At 38.4% G+C, this 20,162-nt stretch overlaps 3 protein-coding genes across 7 annotated transcripts; 2 read left to right on the top strand and 1 right to left on the bottom strand.

Annotated features, from left to right (window-relative positions):
- Nucleotides 1–63: 63 nt before the first annotated feature.
- LOC137711072 (transportin MOS14) lies at nucleotides 64–10,646 on the bottom strand. 3 transcript variants are annotated; one of them, XM_068450274.2, is made up of 26 exons: nucleotides 10,341–10,646; nucleotides 9,129–9,206; nucleotides 8,898–8,960; nucleotides 8,683–8,730; nucleotides 8,450–8,596; nucleotides 7,973–8,104; nucleotides 7,814–7,854; nucleotides 7,161–7,252; nucleotides 6,226–6,353; nucleotides 5,728–5,803; nucleotides 5,476–5,596; nucleotides 5,299–5,398; nucleotides 4,711–4,792; nucleotides 4,119–4,201; nucleotides 3,664–3,780; nucleotides 3,507–3,558; nucleotides 3,224–3,379; nucleotides 2,969–3,092; nucleotides 2,795–2,876; nucleotides 2,553–2,716; nucleotides 2,398–2,452; nucleotides 2,035–2,154; nucleotides 1,837–1,929; nucleotides 1,606–1,751; nucleotides 959–1,136; nucleotides 64–836 (listed from the first exon to the last, which is right to left on the bottom strand). In XM_068450274.2, exons 1-26 carry the CDS (start codon nucleotides 10,461–10,463, stop codon nucleotides 558–560), a joined length of 2,880 nt encoding a protein of 959 aa, XP_068306375.2. In that variant the 5' UTR covers nucleotides 10,464–10,646; the 3' UTR covers nucleotides 64–557. The 3 variants fall into 3 exon arrangements, with proteins under 3 accessions (XP_068306375.2, XP_068306376.2, XP_068306374.2); XM_068450275.2 differs by having other exon boundaries at nucleotides 8,894–8,960; nucleotides 10,341–10,570; XM_068450273.2 differs by having other exon boundaries at nucleotides 2,553–2,876; nucleotides 10,341–10,591.
- Nucleotides 10,647–11,155: 509 nt separating this feature from the next.
- LOC137709719 (polynucleotide 5'-hydroxyl-kinase NOL9) lies at nucleotides 11,156–15,878 on the top strand. Of its 2 annotated transcripts, XM_088695438.1 has the most exons (9): nucleotides 11,156–11,453; nucleotides 11,732–11,829; nucleotides 11,973–12,006; nucleotides 12,687–12,856; nucleotides 13,152–13,335; nucleotides 13,774–13,954; nucleotides 14,225–14,324; nucleotides 14,799–14,926; nucleotides 15,531–15,878. In XM_088695438.1, the coding sequence occupies exons 1-9, from the start codon at nucleotides 11,266–11,268 to the stop codon at nucleotides 15,582–15,584; spliced, it is 1,137 nt and encodes a 378-aa protein (XP_088551564.1). In that variant the 5' UTR covers nucleotides 11,156–11,265; the 3' UTR covers nucleotides 15,585–15,878. The 2 variants fall into 2 exon arrangements, with proteins under 2 accessions (XP_088551564.1, XP_088551565.1); XM_088695439.1 differs by lacking the exon at nucleotides 14,799–14,926 and having other exon boundaries at nucleotides 11,171–11,453.
- A 1,451-nt stretch (nucleotides 15,879–17,329) lies between these two features.
- On the top strand, nucleotides 17,330–20,114 carry LOC137711175 (putative myosin-binding protein 5). Of its 2 annotated transcripts, none has more exons than XM_068450382.2 (4): nucleotides 17,330–18,376; nucleotides 18,538–19,314; nucleotides 19,426–19,688; nucleotides 19,826–20,114. In XM_068450382.2, the coding sequence occupies exons 1-3, from the start codon at nucleotides 17,614–17,616 to the stop codon at nucleotides 19,656–19,658; spliced, it is 1,773 nt and encodes a 590-aa protein (XP_068306483.2). In that variant the 5' UTR covers nucleotides 17,330–17,613; the 3' UTR covers nucleotides 19,659–19,688; nucleotides 19,826–20,114. The 2 variants fall into 2 exon arrangements, with proteins under 2 accessions (XP_068306483.2, XP_068306484.2); XM_068450383.2 differs by having other exon boundaries at nucleotides 17,390–18,376; nucleotides 18,541–19,314; nucleotides 19,826–20,060.
- The last annotated feature ends 48 nt before the right edge of the window (nucleotides 20,115–20,162 follow it).

Genomic DNA, 20,162 nt, shown 5'->3' with positions numbered 1-20,162 from the left:
AATTTTTAACGTCGAATCAAATGAATTAAAGAATATCAATGACAAAAAATTAACAAAGACGTGTGAACGTGAACTATTTAGCTGTCTAGATTACAACACATGAATCAAACCAACAAAGCTTTCAATATAATTTGTTCTTTTTTTCTAGCATCGCAAACCAATTGAAAAAAACCCTGAAACCCGAACAATGCCACTGTTTGGATTACAATATATTGAAGCTTTCAATATAATTTGTACAACCACCACCACAGCTTCCGATATCGGACGACATGAAAGGACGGAATACTCCTAAAGAATGCCTACATTTTTCTTTCCTTCAGTAATCTACAACTCTATACCACCATGTCATCCTACCCCAAAAAATGACAATGCCAAGGAAACCAACCACTCAAATACAGAAACCGTCCCTTCTCTCCCATCGATGCGAAGGGCATTGATTCTCCTTAAAAATTGGAGAACCAAAGTAAAACACTGAAACAATGAGGAAAATGCACAGTAGACAACTCATTTTACCGCTGACAGGGCGAGGCGTAAGCAAAATGGTCGCTATCTCTCGTTTATGATCCCGGTGCTATGTTCAACTCAAGTGGCCTCAAAGATTGTTGAACGATCTCCATAACTGTTCGATTACGGCGGCAAACATCCGATAGGTCCTCAATTGGAACAGACAGGGCATTAACGTTAGCCCCGGACGCAGCATCTGACAATGCTTTCAAGAATCTCGAACGCTCAACTTCTGTCACAGCCGTCAAAGGAACTAAAGAAATACTCTCCTTGGCCCACTCCACCGACTGAGGCCCATAAGCTCGAGATAAAGATAGTAGCGTGTAGGTTACCTGCAGGATGGGAGAGCACAGCGAAATTCCAGACAAATATTGAGCACGCGTACTGCCAAATACTCATGCAGTTAACAGTGTGAATGTAAGAGTCGATGCTGAGGATACATGCAAAAACTTACCGATTCTAGTCGGGAACTTGGAAGTGCTCCTGTTAGTGAAGCAATTAAAATTCTTGTTATGCTGGACCCTCGAGGAAGAATGACACCATTCCTGATTGGTAAGTATTGTTCTCCCCCAGCAGAGTTTCCAAGATCAAATATATCAGATAAGAACGTTAATATTGAATTTGATGCCTCTCTGCAAAGAAGAGAACGAAAAGGTAAATAGCCACACTCATAAAAGGTTAAACCAAGAAGATAACTGATATCAAACACGGAAAGAAAATGTCTATGACATTTTAATGACACAATAGCACCATATACCAAAGACCACTTGATACACGCAGATTCAGAAATCCGCCAAGGCTAAGTAAGAAGCTTCAACAGAGGCAAACTTTCAAATAAATAACGAGAGGAGAGAGGGAGTGGGAGAGAGGAGGGAGTTGTGAAACAAAAAATAATTTCTGAAACAAAGATCTCAGACTCAACTGCAACCAGATATTTAACAGAACATGGTGAAAAATAATTTTACTTGAGAAGTTGAGGTCGAGTTGAAATTACTACGCATACAGTTTTGCAATCTCCTGGAAATTGTTTGAATTTTCAAACCTTTATTTACATGGAGGGAGGGAGGGAGAGAGAGAGAGAGAGAGAGAGAGAGAGAGTACCTGTGATGCACTGTAATCCCAATCAACGAGCAATCTACTAACGATGGAAATACAGCTGATGGAATAAATAATTGAGGACAATAGCGAATGCATCTTGATGCCAACAGAAAACAATCATCTGCTATATCAGGTCTGGCAGTAAATTCCTGCAATACTTGTGTAAGTTAATAAGAAAAAAGATAATATTTGAAAGAAAAAACAATTTCAGGCTCCAGCCCAATGAAAACTTACCTGAATGCTCGTGAGAAGACGTGTTGTGTGCATAAAAAGTGCTTCAATCAAACTTTTCAAATAATTTGCACAAGATGGGTCAGAACCGAATATCTGCAGCATAAGAAGCAACAAATGCACCATTTTAAATTTACAGAAAACAATAAAAAAGAAGAGAAAAAAAAAAAATTCAGGTTTTTGGGTTTTAGGATAGTTTGCCTTTATAACTTCACTGGATAAATAGAGGAAGCACGGTTGGTGATGCTGTTGATATAAACCTTGAATCTCTTCTAGCATTGCTCCAATTGTAATTCCCATGCACCTTCCAGAAGTCCTCACCTAAAGAAGGAAAATGAGTAAGGCAAGAAAGATTTCAATATAAAATTACCAGAGAATCAAATTCGTATGGCTCACACAAAGCCGGTAACGATAGAAGAAAGGAAGACCATCTAGATATATTATTCATCATATCATGTAAGGCAATAAGAGGCGGCAGGCAAAAAGACAGGAACCCATAGTTGGATCACATGATAGCTTTAAACATTTGAGCTTAACATTTAGAAGCGGGATCAACAAACTCACAGCGTATTTGCAAGCTCGGCAAAGAGACTCCATTGTCCGCATGTCCCAAGCACGACTTCACCATAAACATTCAAATCATGCATTAGAATAAAGAAAGGAGATTAAGATATCCATACTGAAATATGTTACACAGCTAGGTATGTAGAAACACTTACAGATCAAATATGGCTTTAAAAATTGGCCAAAGTCTTTGAATTGCATCTGCCACAGCTTCTGCATGATTCACATACCTAAAGATGTATCCAAATCGATCGATGTGAACTGTTAAATCACGAGCAGGCTTGCTATTTAGCGTGTCTGGGCCTTGGCTGACAATTTCCTGGTTGTTGACAGCAGTAATCAGCATATCACCAACAAAAGGATCCATACGTAGATTTTCTTCTAAAATGAAACATACCTGTAGAGGAGTAACAACGGGTAAGCACAAGGCCTCCAATGCCCTCTTAGCATGGTCTGGAGGAAGTTCAGTAATGACCTTGCTGCATGCAACAGTTCAATAGACACTTGGATCAGCTGTATCATGCAAAATTACGTAGTTCATGCAACAGTAGAACATGCAGAAAATAGTTACCTTAAGGCTTCAACTAAATGTAGTGAATCATCAGCAGCGACCTTGAAACTGCCTTCACCACTCACTGCCCTATGGTATATATGGAAGAGTCCATCCAAACATCCACAGAGCTTTAATCGGCAATCTGCATCCAAAAATAAAAGCATTCAGAGTTATTAACTATGAGGCTAACTAGGTTAGAACTCAAAGAGAAAAACAAGAAAAAAAAAAAAAAACACTATGTAAATTTTTTTCTTAAACTTATGAGATTAGTACCGTCACAAATCTGTCTAAATGCCACAGCTGCAGCTGCTGCAGAATCTTCAGATATACCCATGCCACTCATGAGGATATCTAGAACTGAAGGCAGTATGGACAGTCCGCCTGATGCAGAATCAAGCCACTTTGAATACGCTCCAATAGTTAAGCAAACTGCAACACTCTCCACATGCAGGTAAAATGAATTTAGTACACCATATTAGACAGACTGATGAAATATAACTTCTATTAAACATAACCATTCACAACAGAGGAACTACAACTAATATAAATACATTACCTGTCTGAAGTAGTTGAGGATGTTGAGGCAATTTAAGTAGCCTATCCATAACCTGTGCGAATCAAAGAAACCAAAAAAGAAGTGAGTTTTGTGAGATCATAACTTAGGCATGACTTCAGTTTCAATTTCTATAGGATTATTGGGCACAACATCATACCTTGGGCATTACTTCAGCTTCAACTGCTGAAACATAACTTGATATTGCCCGGATGCCGAACAAAGCAGCTTCCGCTGGGCGCCATTCACTTTGTTCATTGTGACAGCACGCTGCAGCCTTAACAAAATGAAAATATTCTGTTCAAACCGTAGTGGAAAAATGACATAGTGAATCCTACACAAAAAGAAACTAAAACTGCTAAAGCAGTAAAGGACCACTCCGTGAAAGAGAAGATTAAGCAATCCTTCAATGCATTAAATATTTCCAAACATACAAGTTCTTTACAGGTTAATAAGATTTCAATGGACTCACATTTAATTAAAATATCAAAAGAATATTTAATGAACTTGAAAATAAAAATATGGCCACATAACTATATTTTATGCTCTAACTTTCAGAGTTTTGGACCAAAATTTCATCCCACTGGAGTTACAGTGAGAAAAATCAATACATACCTCATCAAGCTTCATGTAAAGAATTCTAAGTGTGGCATCCCCCCCTAAAACTGATGCTGCGTCAATTAAGACATCCGCAACAGCTGGAAACAATATAGAATCAGTTAGACATGAAGCAATGCTACATTCGGTGTCTCACAAAGAAGAGTATGACTAAGGAAGAGGCAAATAAACTGACCAATCACATATAATAAAACTAAACAAAACAAAAGACCAACTTTCTAGTGGCACTGTGATCTCCAACCCCAGTGGTTTGGAAAAGGACTAATATGAACATAACCTTACAGTACAAGACATTTACACATGGATGAAATTTAACTGATGAACCAATAGAGAGAGCAGGTTGATAGATTGACACCAATAGCTTAACTTATAGGCTTTGCAAATAGTATAACTTGCACCTATAACCTGCAAATCTGGGACAAATTACATCAGGAGGCATTAACAATGAATGCAAATTGATCAGCTAGAAGTTTCGTCCTATGCTTTCTAAACGCTTCAATAATGAAAACAATAGCATACAACATAGACAAAATTTATGAATGAAACTATAAGACAATGATGGACACCCAACCAAACAGCTAGGAATTACCATATCTAGTATGCTTAAACTCCTTAAGATCCTCATTTGAAAGGTCTTGATAATCTTGAGGATATTGAATCCGAAAGCTAACCTGTCAAAAGTACCAGCCTCTCAAAGTTTAGTACAATAAAAGAATGTCAAAATGCATGTATGTGGTATTTCATTGCTTCCATCATGTTGAAGTTCAGTTGTAGGATAACTGACCATTTTCCCATAATAATGTACTTTTTATGATATGAGGAAATTAATTCTCCAATCGTTTCACACCCATTTAATTTATGTGACAAACGGTAACCATGGTGGATCCCTGTAGCAGATAATCATTTCTTTCGAAATTCACTAAGCAGACACAGATACAAATATCAACAACACTAAAGAACATATGTGATTGTCTTTAGAATCATGAATCCCAGGATAAGAAGCTAAACTATTAACTTGGTAAAAGCACTTAATTATCATGAGATCAATCCAAAAATGGAGGGTGACAAATAGTGATATCATTAAATTAAGAATACAACACACATCAGATACCATCAATTGGTGTTTGGAATGATGCCAATAATTACAATTTTAAAGCTTCTAAGAAAAAGAACTTACTAAGGATACAAGTGACTCATAAGCTGGACGAAAAAGTTGCAGCCTTCTATTTCTCTCAGCTTCAATGGAAGATTCATTCACAAATGAAATATACGATTCCCTGGAAGATTAGAGTTCTTATACTGAATGTCTTGTTTTAGACAAAATCAAGTAGACTGTAATTCTAGGATGACTAACCTTCTGGTCAAGTTCACCTGAAGACTGTGCCAAAAGTTGAATGTCATGGAAGCAATATAGTACTCTGGGTGTGATGCAACTTCCAATAACGCATGTACAATCAACATTGATTCATCTGAGCCTGAAGAAAGGATGATATCAACCAAAAAAGAAACAGATCAAAGACAATTCAAAAAATTTGGAACTCATAAGAGGCAAAAAGCATCCAACAAATCCTCAGAGAAGTTTTTGATAGCTTCTAAATATGTATACCAGTTGCAATAAGTTCAACATATGAATCACCCATGTCAGAAAATAAGCGAGCAATGGCCTTCACATCTTCCTCATCCTGAAAACAAGTATAGAGATAGGGTAAAATAACCATCAATGAAATTATTTCCCACTTAAATTTAATGATTAAAGAGTTGTCAGTTGATGCTTTTCTTGTAGGTAAAAATCACTTTTTAACCCAAATTAGAATCTACTGTGATTGGCAATTGATGAAAAAAGAAGGTTTGAAGTTTATATGAAGCTCACCTTCATATCTACCGTGATAAATAAAAAATAACTCCTTATACTTTGACATCAATGAATAAATAAATCCTTGAAAAATACAAGTGAATAATGTTTAAACAGGAGACTATGTGTTTAGACTCTTTAAGTAAACAATCCAGTATAACTTAACTTTATGAAATTATACACCCCCTCAACCCTCAGAATAAAAAATAAATAAATAAAAACGAAACTTGTACAACGCTACACATAGAATACCTTTGAAGAATCTCTTAGCTGTCCCTTCAGATTCATTACTTGAGGGACAAGAACTTGAATTAAGGGCATCTGCACAGAGACACCACCTGAGCTTCCAGCTGCTGTATAGTGGATCAATTCAGATATAACTGCAACGAAAAAGAAAACGATGAGGGGAAACAAAGTAAGAAAATCCACCCGAGGGTAAGGCATAAATTGATGCAGTAAACACACAGTAAATGCATAAATAACAATATGTTCTTGACAGAGAAACAATATGAAATGACACAAACAGAGAGCTGAGTTAACAGATTTCAATAGAAACTACACCATCCATGCTGAGAGAAATGCTCAAACATTGACATGAAATAATTTGTCAATAACATTGAACCAAATGTCAGAACATAATGATTTTATAGACAACTTCAAAAGAAATATAACTAAAAACATATTCTTTTCAAGGAAACGTTATATATTTACAAGAGTTACTTTCAGTCCCATATTTTCCACGGGTTTGATGTAAGAAAAATTAATGTATGTTACCTCTAATTCCATGACAACTATCTAGATAATACGTACTTCAAAAGATTTATTGTACTATCTAAGCAACAAAAAAACATTCAAATACCCTTTTAAATATCTTTCGATATAGAACCTCCAAATGTTGAAACTGAAATCCTAAAAAGCCAAATTGATCCAAAAAAGTCCGTTGGATGTTCTACCAGGAAATCTACACCTCAACAAATTATAGAATTACATCATACTCAAACAAAGAACAAAAAAACTCTTAAAGAATTTTCACATATAGCAAGCCTTTGAAAGAATTTTCAAAATTGAAATTGGATTTATTGGGTGCTTTTATCACTGCCATAAAATCGCCATAGTAAAACCAACTGAAAACACAGATTTATCATACAGTTCCCTAAGAACCACCAGGTTCGTAAAGTTGTTTTTACCATTTACTGCAGCCTCTGAAAGTAGCTCAGAATTCAAGCTTGAGAGAGCTGTGAGCACCAATGGATGGGATGCAAGCACAGATCCAGGGATCCTGAAACCCACATAAGTTCATTTAAGTACCATGAATTGCTATCATTTATTTAGTCTCCCTATAAGAGGAAAGTCAGACAACTGCACAAGATGTAATTCAGGACTACCATATCAACACCCACAAACAATACCAAATTATAAGAACAATTACACTGACGGCGACTTGTGTAGGCATGCAACTATGTATATTAAAGAAAGAACAGCCTTCATCTATAACAAGCATTGCGTAAATCAAAACTTGCAATGTTTGATACCATAGGGAAAATAAATGCACACACATAGATGAACTTGAAGGACTTTGTCTCAAGTTTAATGCCTTAAGTTGTACGATCAAAGTATTATGCACTCTCATATAAGCTCGAAGGATGTAATATATGATCCACATTGACTACTGGTGAATCCTAAACCACAGACTCAAGTCCACATACAAAAGTTCAGAGTAAAACTTCATATTGCAGATTGTTTGTCACTTGGGCGGCATTGCAAGGCCCTAATTAATATTTCCAATAGACTATACATCCTCAAGAAACGACTCACTCAGAGAGAGAGAGAGAGTTCATACCCATGTTTCAGTCGAAGCCAAGAAGCAAACGCTTCAAGAACCTGAAAAACCAACCAGCTAAAACGATTAAAAATGGCACTCTAGCAGCCGTCAGAAAAAAACTGGCAAGTCTCAAACATCAGCATAGAGTAACTTATACAATTATGAAACAATAATTACCTGCTCCTTAAGTTCAGTAATATTCAAACAGGCAGTCAGGATGTCAAGAGCAACCTCAATTTGTGAAGTAAGCTCCTTTTCAAATTGGCGGCGTCTTTCCGGGCGAGCTGCAATTTTGTAGTTGAATACTTCCTGAATTTAAATCCCAGAAGGAAACGAACATGGTGAAAATGTAGCCATCTGTCAATCGACTAAAGTTTTAAGAAAACATACATTGTTTCGGCTAATATATGAGACCACTACATGAATTCCCTCAAGGAAAAAGTAATAAAAAGACTAAAGAACATGATGCTGAACAACTTAGGAATCATTAGGAAGGGAAAGGTATGCTTTAGAAAGGACATGCATCATTTCTAAAGTGTACAAAACACATTCACCATATTACATGGAGAGTATTTAAATCAGCCTTGTCACACACAGTTGCACACTACAGTGCAAATATAAATTCAGCAAGCATCATATCTAATAGTTATTTACCTCGGGCAAAACTGTTAGTAACTCCAAAAGTCCTGGTATGTACTCTGGATGCAAATTCATCTCATCACGAAGCCACTTCACAATCCCACCATCCCCCCAATCTTCAGCGCGAACATGTACAGCCAAAGCAGCCACAGCAATGCTAATCTACAAAGACAGATAGTTGAGCTTAATATCCTCCTGGGATCCAAAAATCTGATGAACAAGTGTCAAAGAGACTTCTGGGACACTACCTGAGTTCTGACTTTAGGGGGGCCTTTGTGGAATTTTCTCAATAAGTTCTGCATTCAAAATATGCAAGAACAAATAACGTTCAATATTGTACAGAAACAATCAAATCATTCTTCATATAAATAAAACAGGTCCATGACACTGTCAGAAGACACTAAGGTGTAAAGCTTACTCAATTCTCACTCAAATTGTCAATGGATAGTGGATACTCACTCACATTTAACGAATCACGTAACGGGCGAAAAGCTTCAGAAGGTAGTTCTTCAATATCTCGTTGTACCTAGACAAGATACAAAATGAACTAAGAATCTACACACGCAACCAGTACAACATAAATAAGGCTTAAATATTTGAACATTAGATCTTTTAAGCTTCCATAGAAATAGGACGTAATAAATTAACTAACTGCATGATTACAGGCAGCCAGCTCTAAGGAGAAGAGAATTACCTTGCTTCTAAGGGTCTGAGAACAAAATATTAATGTTTCTAGATTGCTAGTTGCATCATGAAGCAAGTTATCAGCAACCTAAGAAAAAGAAGCAAATTAATGTTCAGAAAACTCAATAGTGACAAATTCAACTTACAAGACCCATATACAAAAATGAAAAATAAGAAGAATAAGTTCAACATTTGTTTTGGCCTAAGGTAATTATTAAACTTAGAGAGCAAAATTCCGTAGAATCTAACAGGTATAAGAATAGAATTAGAACACCAATCACTCATAAAAAAGTACTTTGGCAAGAAAATTTATATGGAAACCATACAAAAAAAGACTAAAACTGCTGGTTGACTTTTACCCTCATACACAAAAAGTGAAAATCTTGAAAGAAATATTTATCATTGACTGAAAAAAAAAGGTTAAGGGTATAGATTTAAAGCTTACTAGCTACTAGATAATTAAAAAACGCCAGATGCCCTATCTTGTATGCGTGTGAGTGTGTTTTAACTTTTACGCGAGTACTAAGCACAGGCATGGTTTAGGAATGTGATGTCCTACTGTCTTGGACACTTTTCAACACATAGCAGACATGGGGAAATCGTTTTTGTGTTAAATTTTATGATCTCAAATAGATTTTTTTTTTTTCAAAAAGTTCAGATTCATTTTGTAGTTTACACTACAATAACATAACTAGTTCACACTGCAAAAATACATGTATACTCATATCATCCTTGTTTATTAAGCTCAGTATTTAAGTATTTATCAGTTTACGTTGTTGTCTGGATCATAGATGAGCTTCCTATTCCAGATAAGAGAGATGCCAAAAGCAAAAATCAATCAATTTTCGCAAGGTAAAACCTTTCGGTTCGAAATTTTCTCACAAACTGACCAAGACCTACAAATTGCTTCCCTCTGGCATATTAAAAATGAAATACATACGAAAATAAGTAATGCTTCTGACCCAAAGCATACCACTCAATTCAGATTATTGACCAAAAACCCTAAAACTGAATTCATCTAATTCAAATGGAACGAACTAGGGATTCCAAACGACTCAAAATCCAATTTCATCATGATTGACAAAAACACCAAACTAATCACTGAAATTACAGCGAAAATCGAACACCAAACTCTCACAAGCTACAGCCACCGATCAAAATCTTCAAAAAACCGACAGGAAAATTCAAATCTACGAAAAGAGAAAAGTGAACGGAAAAGCACCTGCCAGGCGTCCAGCGTCCGCAGGAAGTCCTGCAGCCAGCGATCGGCCTGCAGGCGGACGCCGTCGTCGGGGTGGTGGTAGAGTGCATTGAGGGCTTCTTTCACTGTGTTCTGGAGCTCCATGGTTCGTCGTCGCAGCAGCTCTCCGAGCTCTCTCTTCGCACTTGGTCGATTTGTTCTTTTTCTCTATCCTTTTTTTTGTGTTTTTTTTTTTTTTGATAAAATAAAACGGGTTTTTGGCGCCCCACCCCAGTGAGAAATCGAGGGTTTTTGGGGCTGTCTTGGCCGTCGGATCTGCGTGCCGATGTTTGACTCTTGGTCAATCCGAGTAATCCGGTGGAGGGGCCGTGTGTGTAAAATATGTGTTTTCTTGGGCCAAGTGTGTAAATATATTAGTTTGTTTGAAATGAAAGAGATGTCTGGTCGAATGGGACACGTGGCACGTGATTCGGATGTGACTGGGGAGAAATTTTTTATTATGATAGGTATACGGATGGTACATTACGTGTTTTTATGTAAGTGGTGGGAAATTTTATTTTTTAAGTTATCAACTTTTTAACTCACATTTTTCAATATTTGAATAATAACATGTGATGTATCATTTCATGTGTCTGTCACACTAAAAAATGTCACGTGACTGGGTGCTCGAATTTGGGTCCCAACGTATGACTCGCGTCAGGGCTGCTATGTTACGGTCTTTTTGGGCTTCGGCGGTTCGGCCCATCACTGACCAACCCGAATACGAATCCGAACCGGAACCGTCGTGGGTCAAACCAAGTAAAACGCTTTTTCCGTTGGAAAATCATGAAACCTGCATGTGCCATTGCAATTTTGCCTCCAAGCCGCGCTAGTTCTGCTCCGGAGCAACACACAGTAGAGAGAGAAAGAAGCCAAGAGAGAGAGAGCGAGAGGGAGAGGGAGAGGGATGGCTTCGCCGTCAGAACGCGAAACTCCATCGCCGAACATCTACATACCGCCGGAATGGTCCGAGGCAGCAGACTGTATAGCATACGATTCAGTCACTTGGCCGCCACCCATTGCCTTAGTATGTGGCGCTAAAAACTGCGGAAAGTCCACCTTTTCCCGCCACCTCCTCAACATTTTTCTCCGGAGGTCAGTGAGCTTCTCAGCTCCCTTTCCCCACTTTGTAACCGTTGATCAAATTCACGGCTCTGAGGATTAGTTTTTTGAGTAAAAGTTGATTTCTTTGTGTTTGTTTCATGTTAGCTGAATTGGGTCACCTTATTTACCTGAATTCTCTCTGTTTTGGAAGTGAAATCTGTATAAATTTTTCATCTTTTAACTCGGTTTGTTATGAATTTAAATTTTTACTACTTTTTTGGGTGTGTAGGTTTGTTTTTTACCATGTTTTTCTGTAATTTTGTTTTCAGGTATAAAAAAGTTGGTTACTTGGATACAGATGTCGGTCAACCGGAGTTCAGTCCTCCTGGTTTTGTATCTCTCACTGTAATAGATGAAGTCACTCCAGGCAATTGTTTATTTTCTGCACTTACTGTGAATAATTTGCTTTAGAATTAAAAAGGATTGTTGATCATGTATTCATGTTAGAATAGCGGTTTTGTTCGGTTTGATTGCTAATTGAGTTTTCTTTTCTTTTTTGGTTAAAAATAGATTTGACAATCCCTCATCTGAAGACACCGGAGAGGTATGAACAGTTTTCTGCCTTGTTATGGTTTTGAACTTGTTAGCAGTAGTAGTTATAGTGCTTACCGGAATACACTCATTATTATGTAGTAGATGACAAATATGTAGGGCAGAATATTGTTATTTGACTTTCCTTCGGAGCAAGGTTACTTTTTTTCTTTTTTTTTTTTTTGCTAGTTTCAAGCTGGGAAAAGGGTTTATCATATTCTTTACCATAAAGATTTCAATTTAGCTCGTCAATGTTGTAGTAGATGTTGATTCCTTATTAGCATTTGGAATGGAGTGTTGTTCTCAATTGAGGAATTTAGGAACAATACAATTGGTATGAAAGTTCGGGACTTAGTAAGGGTTCAGTGAAGACATTAGTTGCTCTATAATCAAAGCTGTATGCATAGATCACACAGTATAAACAAGACTTGGAGTTAAAATTATAATTACAAAGCTGGAAATTTTCTGTTCGCGGAATTTGAAATGGGAAGTAGTTGCAACCACTATGAATCTATTATCAACATTCCATGTAACTAGGACTAGTTAACGTGAGTTCAGCCCTCCTCTCCCTCTCTCCCCCTCTCCCTCTCCCTCTCCCTCCTGCTATGCACGGATTTTGTGATGCTAGGTCTGATGTAATGAATAAAAGGAATCTTGGAATCTGATGACTTATAATTTGTCTCTTTTCCTCAGATGTCTTTTCTTTGGTGATGTTTCTTCGAAGACGAATCCTACAACATACTTGAATTCTATATTTTCTTTATATGATTACTATAAGAAGGAATACTGCTTATCTGACCGGAGTGATAGACCTACCAAGACTGGATTGCCTCTTGTTGTGAATACACCTGGCTGGGTGAAAGGTATGCTCTTTTAATTGGTCAATTGCTCCTTTCTTTTAATTGTGATTGAACAAGTTCTCCCTATCTGTAGTTTTGTTTGCTTGTTTGTTTTTCTTTCACTTGGTCAATTGCCCCCCTCTGGCTTTTTTCTGTAGATATTTTATGAACTAAATTTCCGCAGGTTTCATCCTATCCATGTACCGTTTGAGGCAAAGGCCAAGTGGCTATTTTATGAATCTTCTTTTGATGGTTATCGCTGTTTGGATATGAAAATTTGAATATTATATATGATTTCTTCATTCCTCTTGTATACTAGGTGTTGGTTATGATTTATTGGTGGATATGTTGAAATATATAGCCCCTACCCATGTTGTTAAAATAAACATATCGGCCAAGAGTAAGAATCTACCAAGTGGGGCATTCTGGTTAGATGAGGATCATGATGCTATGCTAAATCTGATAGAGATCAATTCAGCTCGTCAGGACTCTTTCAATAGATCGTAAGTCTTAGCGTCTTCAAGAATATCTGGAGACTTTTATTTTGGATGCAGGTTATTTGTACAGTTTTTTTAATTGCTTTTCCGCCCTTCCAGTACATTTAATTTCATTATTATTATTTTTTAATTCGAGAATCATTTACGTGATGTATAATTCTTCTTTTCCTTGATTAAATACTAAGTTGCAGTGGTCACATTAGTTTCAGACCAAGTGCCAAATCTCTTTAGTAAGTTCCATAAAATATTTGTAGGAGGTGATCACTTTTAGTTAAGCTTAGAAGAATTCATCTTTTATACAAGATTATTGAATCAAGTTATCAAGTGTCGGGAATTTACATAAATTATTTTGCTTCATAAGCAGCATATGCTGGTGGAAGAACACAGGGAGTTATATGGATGTACTGGATTTCCCCGCGACATATTATCTTTGTTGTGTTGCAGGGTTCTAGTACAAAAGGATGCACGCCTGTTGCGTGATGTACGAATACTGGCTTATTTCAGGCAGTGCTTTTCAAGTAGCCTAAACATTACTACAATCAAAGAACTTGCTAATGCTCTGGCCTCTCAACCTCCTTATGAAGTTCCAATATCTAGCATCAAGATTAGACATCTCCATTGTCAGGTCGGTTCTTAGTTCCTGACTGTTGATCGACTCACTGCAAGTTTCGGAAATTTTAAAATCTGTGTGTCTTTTACATGTACGAGTGAATTTTGCCTTCTATTCCTGTTTGCTGTGAGGGTCTTTAGAAAATGTTAGGGGAGAGCTTAGCGGTGATTAATTTTGTACCTCATAGCTTTTGATTTTGTGTCAACAACCAAGGGACTTTTATTACTATTAGTTGCCGTTATAATTTCAATTAAGGCTTGTAACAGTTTAGTTCTTTTATACCAGGTCCCAAGTGCTGAGAGCTTCTACAGTTTGAACGCAACCATTGTTGGCTTGGCAGTTAGCTCTGAAGGATCGAAAGATTTACCTTGGTGTGTTGGTCTTGGTAGGTTACTCTGTTTTTCAACATTTTGTCCATTATATTTTAGGGAACTTTAGCGAAAAGCTCTCAGTACTGTTCACTTTAAAGAAAAACCACATTTTTACACTAAAAAGTCAATCCTGGTACTATTCACTTTACCCTTTATTTTGTCCTTATCGTTAAAACTCAAAATTTTCAAGCCCTTTTCATTAGTTTTCCTTATATTTTATCTATTTTGTGTAGCTTTGCTCATAATTTTATGTTTTCTGGCTCCAATACATGTGGGAGTGAGTTTTCAGAAAAAATTAAGAAGACTTAGTTCTAGAACTTGGTTCAGGGTGGCAGGAAACTAGGTTCTTTAGTTTTTTATGTTTATGTTATTAGGGAAATCCAGATTTTCATTGTTGGTGCGATGCGGAAACATATAGATAGGTTGAAGCAATCAATTTGAACTAAGGTTCTTATGCATTTCAATTGATGCCTTTTTAAAAAAAATAGGAATTGTGAGAGGCATTGACACATTCAAAGGCTTGCTATATGTGATAACACCTGTTCCAAGAGGCACTCTGGAGAAGGTCAATCTTTTCCTGCAAGGTTATATCCAAATTCCTACTGTGTTGTTGCAGGTAACTGGACCCCTTCCATGTAATACATGTTTCAGAACAATTGTTTGCTTCTTCATAGTCTCTCACATGCATTCAAGTTTGGATTCTTTGCCCCTTTCCAAATACAATATGATCTTAGAGAAGGAATAACAGTTCGCGAAGAAACGTTCTTGTTGCATGGATAGTCAATCAGTCAGTTAACCACTATTACAGGGGTTGCTAGGTGTAGCGCATGTGCATGTGTGTGGTTTCGTTTTCAGAAACTGGAGATCTTCGATTGTGATTGAAATTTTCTCTAATACTCTAGTAGCACCATGTTAGGGAAGTTTATACAACAGCTAGGAGAATGTTATGGGCATGTCTACAGTAGTATACACATAATCACTCACATACACTGAACAAAATATCAGAATCTTGTCGTTGGCCGACTACTATTTTAATGGAAATCTAATGGAAGAACTTGATTTGCCACATTAAGGCTCGTTTGGAAGTGCTTTAATTCCCTTCTAACTTCCTTCGGTAAATGAAAAGAAGAACCTGCCTATCGGATCACCTAACATATATATCTTCTATCTCGTCCAATATTACTAAGTGTTATTTCTTACTGAATCTTTTGAATTTTCAGGTACAGGGCTGCATATCGCCTTACATGTCTGCAAATGTTCTCTCAACAAGCTAAGCTCGTTCACAGTTGCTTGGGTTTCAAACGACATCCGTTACAGTCATTAAGCTAAGTTTTATCCCACCGTGCGAGAGACTGACAACCAAGAGGACAGCTTGCATATGGAATTCCAAATAGACGATATTTTGTTATCGCGTGGATTTGATAGTAACGGAAATGTGAAATGGTTATATCTGAACTACTGGATTATTGCTATACTATTTACAGGCAAGTGGTGATTACACAACTAGCAAAATTACATTTTCGTTGAAACTCGTACGCGTATATCAAAAGTCATTGTTGTTGCTGTGAGTTGCAGAACTGCATTTTCAATTTATGTTTCATGGAGTAGTTTGCATTGTCGAATCACGCAACAAGTATTCTGAGATTGACAGATACTCCGGTGATTCGATTTTTCTGTAGCAATCGGTTATCAAATTACCGGGTGATACAGAAAGGCAATGTAAATGCCAGGAATGGGTAACTTAAAGTGCCATCATCATCTGCATTCTACATTTCTACAGAAGTAAATGCATGGCTGCCTGCCTTGCATAATTCCATTGGCATTTGCAAGCTTTCCAGAAGATAATTCAATGGGGTCGTGGAGTTTTCTAGAAGCAAGGTTAGTGGTGTATGAAGCTTTGCTTGGAGTAGAAGCTACATAATGTGATTGCATGTTGATCTTTTTCAATTTCGTCTTTTTTTTTTTCATTTCTCGGAGCTAAAGAAAGACTTGGCGCAAAACTTAACTAAGCACAGTGGCGTTTTAGGATTCATATAGCCGACCACACTTAGTGGGGTAAGGCTTTGGGCGTTATTTTTGGCATCGATGGTCCCCGTACTTTATCTAGATTTCACTTTTGTCACCTTGGTTTTTTTTTCTTACCATTTCCATCCTCGTAGCTTTATTTAGTCCAATCCTTCCAAATCATGCAAAACTCCCCTGAATCTAGCGTTGTCAAAGAAGATATGCACAAAAATGGATGTAGACGGATTGGACTAAAAGTGAACAAACCAAGACTACAAGACAAAACTGCAAGAAAAAAAATTACGTGGAGGACAGTGAATCGAGGGGACTATTAGTGCAATTTGGCCTAATTTCGGTAAATGACACAAAACTTAAAGTGGTTATTCCATGTATGCGGAACACTATCATATAATATTATTATTACATTTAAATTATAACATGTGACAGATTGGATTTAAACTAAAACAAACCAAGACTACAAACAAGAAAAAAACTACGTGGAGGAAAGTGAATCCGGAGAGACTATTAGTGCAATTTGGCCTACTTTCGAAAAATGGCACAAAACTTTGAGTGGTTTTTTCATGTGAGCGGAGGAAAGTGAATATGGAGAGACTATTAATGCAATTTGGCCTACTTTCGAAAAATGGCACAAAACTTGTGCAATTTGGCCTAGTTTTTTTCAGGTACACGGACCATCGTCATGTGGTATTATTATTACACTTAAACTATAACACGTGAAATGATAACACCACGTAACAGTGTTTCTGGTACAAAATCGCCTCCAAGGCTTATGATAGATAAACTAACCTACGTCCTTATCACCCCCAAGATTTCTTCTGGAACACAAAGCTATAAGTAGAACAAATCAGTGGCTCAGACTCCTCTCACAAAACGCCAACGTTTAACCCTAATCCAGTTGGTTGGCAAGTGCATGATAGACCGTTATTTCAGGTACATGCCAAGCCTAACAACCGCCATTTTTCTCCAAACCAAATTTTCCTGCATGTTTCCATGTATAGGCAGCAAAATTCCACCACCCAAAATTTAAAACCTTGCTTCGGAAAACCTTGCCCTCTCCTTCTTTTAGACATTTCACACACCAACACACAGCGAAAGGTCGTGATCTCGGAACGGTTTCGTGCTCCGCCAAGGTCATGATCTTAAGCACTTTTGAGAAGAAGCACTTTTGACTCCATTGTCGTGCTCTCTCTCTTGTTTCCGAACGAATTCAGATAGAGAGAAGGCCGGCATTTGTTTGTTTGACGGTTGTTTTCGTGTTGGAACAGCGAAAAAACCAATATGACGAAGCGATCTTTTACTCGTTATGTTGAGCAAGAGCTGGGGAGGGTGCCGCATTTTGTGCTCTACGCTTTGCTCGAATGGACGCTGATCATTCTGCTCTTCGCTGACGGGTTCCTTGCGTTTGTTGCCAACGAATTTGCCAAGTTCTTCGAGCTGCAAATCCCGTGCTGGCTCTGCACCCGAGTCGATCACATTCTGGTTCATAGGGACCAGGGTTTCTATTACAATGACTCCATTTGTGAGGGTCATAGGAAAGATGTTTCGCATCTTGCTTATTGCCACAACCACAAGAAGCTGTCTGATATACGAAAAATGTGCGAGGCGTGCCTGCTTTCGTTTGCAACCGAGAAAGAATCTGACTGCGATACGTACAAGTCCTTAGTTGGGATCTTGCACAAGGATCTCGAGTGCTTTGTCGAGGATGATCACCACCAAATTCAGCTGAGTGTGCAGGCGGCAAGGACGTGGGAGGAGACGACGGGGCAGGTTGAGAAGAGCAACAGCATTGTTCGGGTTTCATGTTCGTGTTGTGGTGTGCCATTGAAGATGAGCTCCTCTTCCAACTCCTATCCCAAGGGGAAAAATGGCAGCGCATTAGCGCAGGCGCCCACGCCTTCTCCACGAGCACCCTTGAGAAGCGATGATCGCAGCTTGGACTTGCCCCACATTCGATGCACTGAACTCAAACTCATGTCGGGTCATGAGTCCGAGCTTCCAGAGGACGAGTATGGATCACAACCACCGAATCGCGACTCTCAGTGTGAGTTTAACGTAAAAACTTGTTATACATATTTGCTCACATCCTTTGTCTATTTATACGCCTTCATTCACATCCCATTCCCAAACTTGTTTAAGCCTTCTTTTTTTTGTTTTTCGGTTTTTCGCAATCATTAACTGATTCGGGGGATGGAATTTGTACAGCAGTCAAGGAAGATCCGAAAGCAGAAGGTGAAGATTTGGCTGATGATGCAAACAGGACACCTCTTTTCGGTAAAGGAAACAGGTTTTTCGGAATCCCACTTACAGATTCAGCTACAAACAGTCCTAGGGTGGCAATGAGGATTTCGAGGAAATCGCCACTTGAAAAAACCGGCGAGTATGCCTTGGAATCTGTCGAGGAAAGCACTCCAAATGAGGCAGAGTGTGATTCCATTTTGCACCGGTTGAAGAGGCAGGTCCGGTTAGATAGGAAGTCGCTGATGGCATTGTACATGGAGCTAGACGAAGAAAGAAGCGCTTCGACTGTGGCAGCGAACAATGCAATGGCTATGATCACCCGGCTACAAGCAGAGAAAGCTGCTGTTCAGATGGAGGCCTTGCAGTATCAAAGAATGATGGAGGAACAGGCGGAGTATGACCAAGAAGCGCTGGAAGCTACGTATGATCTGCTTGCCCAGAGAGAGGAGGAGCTCAGGCTTATAGAAGCTGAAGTAGAGGCGTACAGAGAAAAATACGGATTGCTGAAGGAATTCGCTTACGAATCTGGTGATGAAGGCAAGGGGAAAAATGAAAGTGGAACTTCTCCCGGTGAGCCCAACAGCGAAAACACACAAAATGATCAACCAAAGGAGGAGAATGTAGAGGGAGCCCTTGCTGAATCTTTGAAGCCTTTGAAGGGGGAGAAAACCTACCTCCTCGGTCGGATTAAGAAACTCGATAAGAGAAGCAACTTGTCCGCTAATCATCTGGATGAGATAGGTAACACACACAGACACACGCACACACGAACACGCTCATAAGTAGAAAACGAGCATGTTAAATCTCTTGCGTTTCAAACAAGTGACCCGATTTATGCTTCGAATTTGGCAGGAAACGGAAACAAAGCTGCTCTAACAAGGCAACTGTCGATGTTGTCTCATCTCAGCGAAAGGGTGAAGGTCCTTGAATCAGACACAGGATTGTTAGAGTATGCAGCTAAGACACTTGAGAAACATAGTGAAGGAACAAAACTTTTAACAGAGATAACTCAAAACTTACAGAAGCTTCGGCATCTCGTCATGATGCCACTGGAGGAAAACAAGGAACGCAACGGGTTACCGTAGATTTTTCCGGCATCCCTAATAGTTCCGATGGTAAAATCGCTTATACTAGTTCTACATGTTTTACATTACATCTCTCTCTCTCTCTCTCTCTCTCTCTCTCTCTCTCTCTCTCTTTAATTAGATAGCTTGAAATCCCAATTCATCTGTAAATCTATTGTTTTTACAAGGTAGAAAAGGTGAGACCAAAACCTCACAGCCGAGGAGTAAACCCGGCCGCGGAGGACCAGAAGGGCCGGGCGAACCTTCGCAGACGGATTGTTTCTTGTCCATTAGAGAGTTCTTCTGTTACACCAGAGTCGTTGCTTCATGTATGGATCACCAAGCATATGATTTTCCTGTACTTTGTATTCTCTTTACCCATGAAGGAGGTTTCCCCTCCCTAAATCGATTATTTTTGTCTCAGCCATGTCGGTCTCCCGACATGTAAATGGAAAAACCACTTGGATTACCACCCAATTCGACAGATTAACAATCTTTCCGTTCACCGGAAACTGAAAGCAGCTC

Source organism: Pyrus communis, chromosome 6, assembly GCF_041283825.1.
Source record: "Pyrus communis isolate YQ-2024b chromosome 6, ASM4128382v1, whole genome shotgun sequence".
NCBI lineage: Eukaryota > Viridiplantae > Streptophyta > Magnoliopsida > Rosales > Rosaceae > Pyrus > Pyrus communis.
The sequence above is the reverse complement of the archived record's forward strand: the minus strand, read 5'-3'. Positions and strand labels throughout refer to the sequence as shown.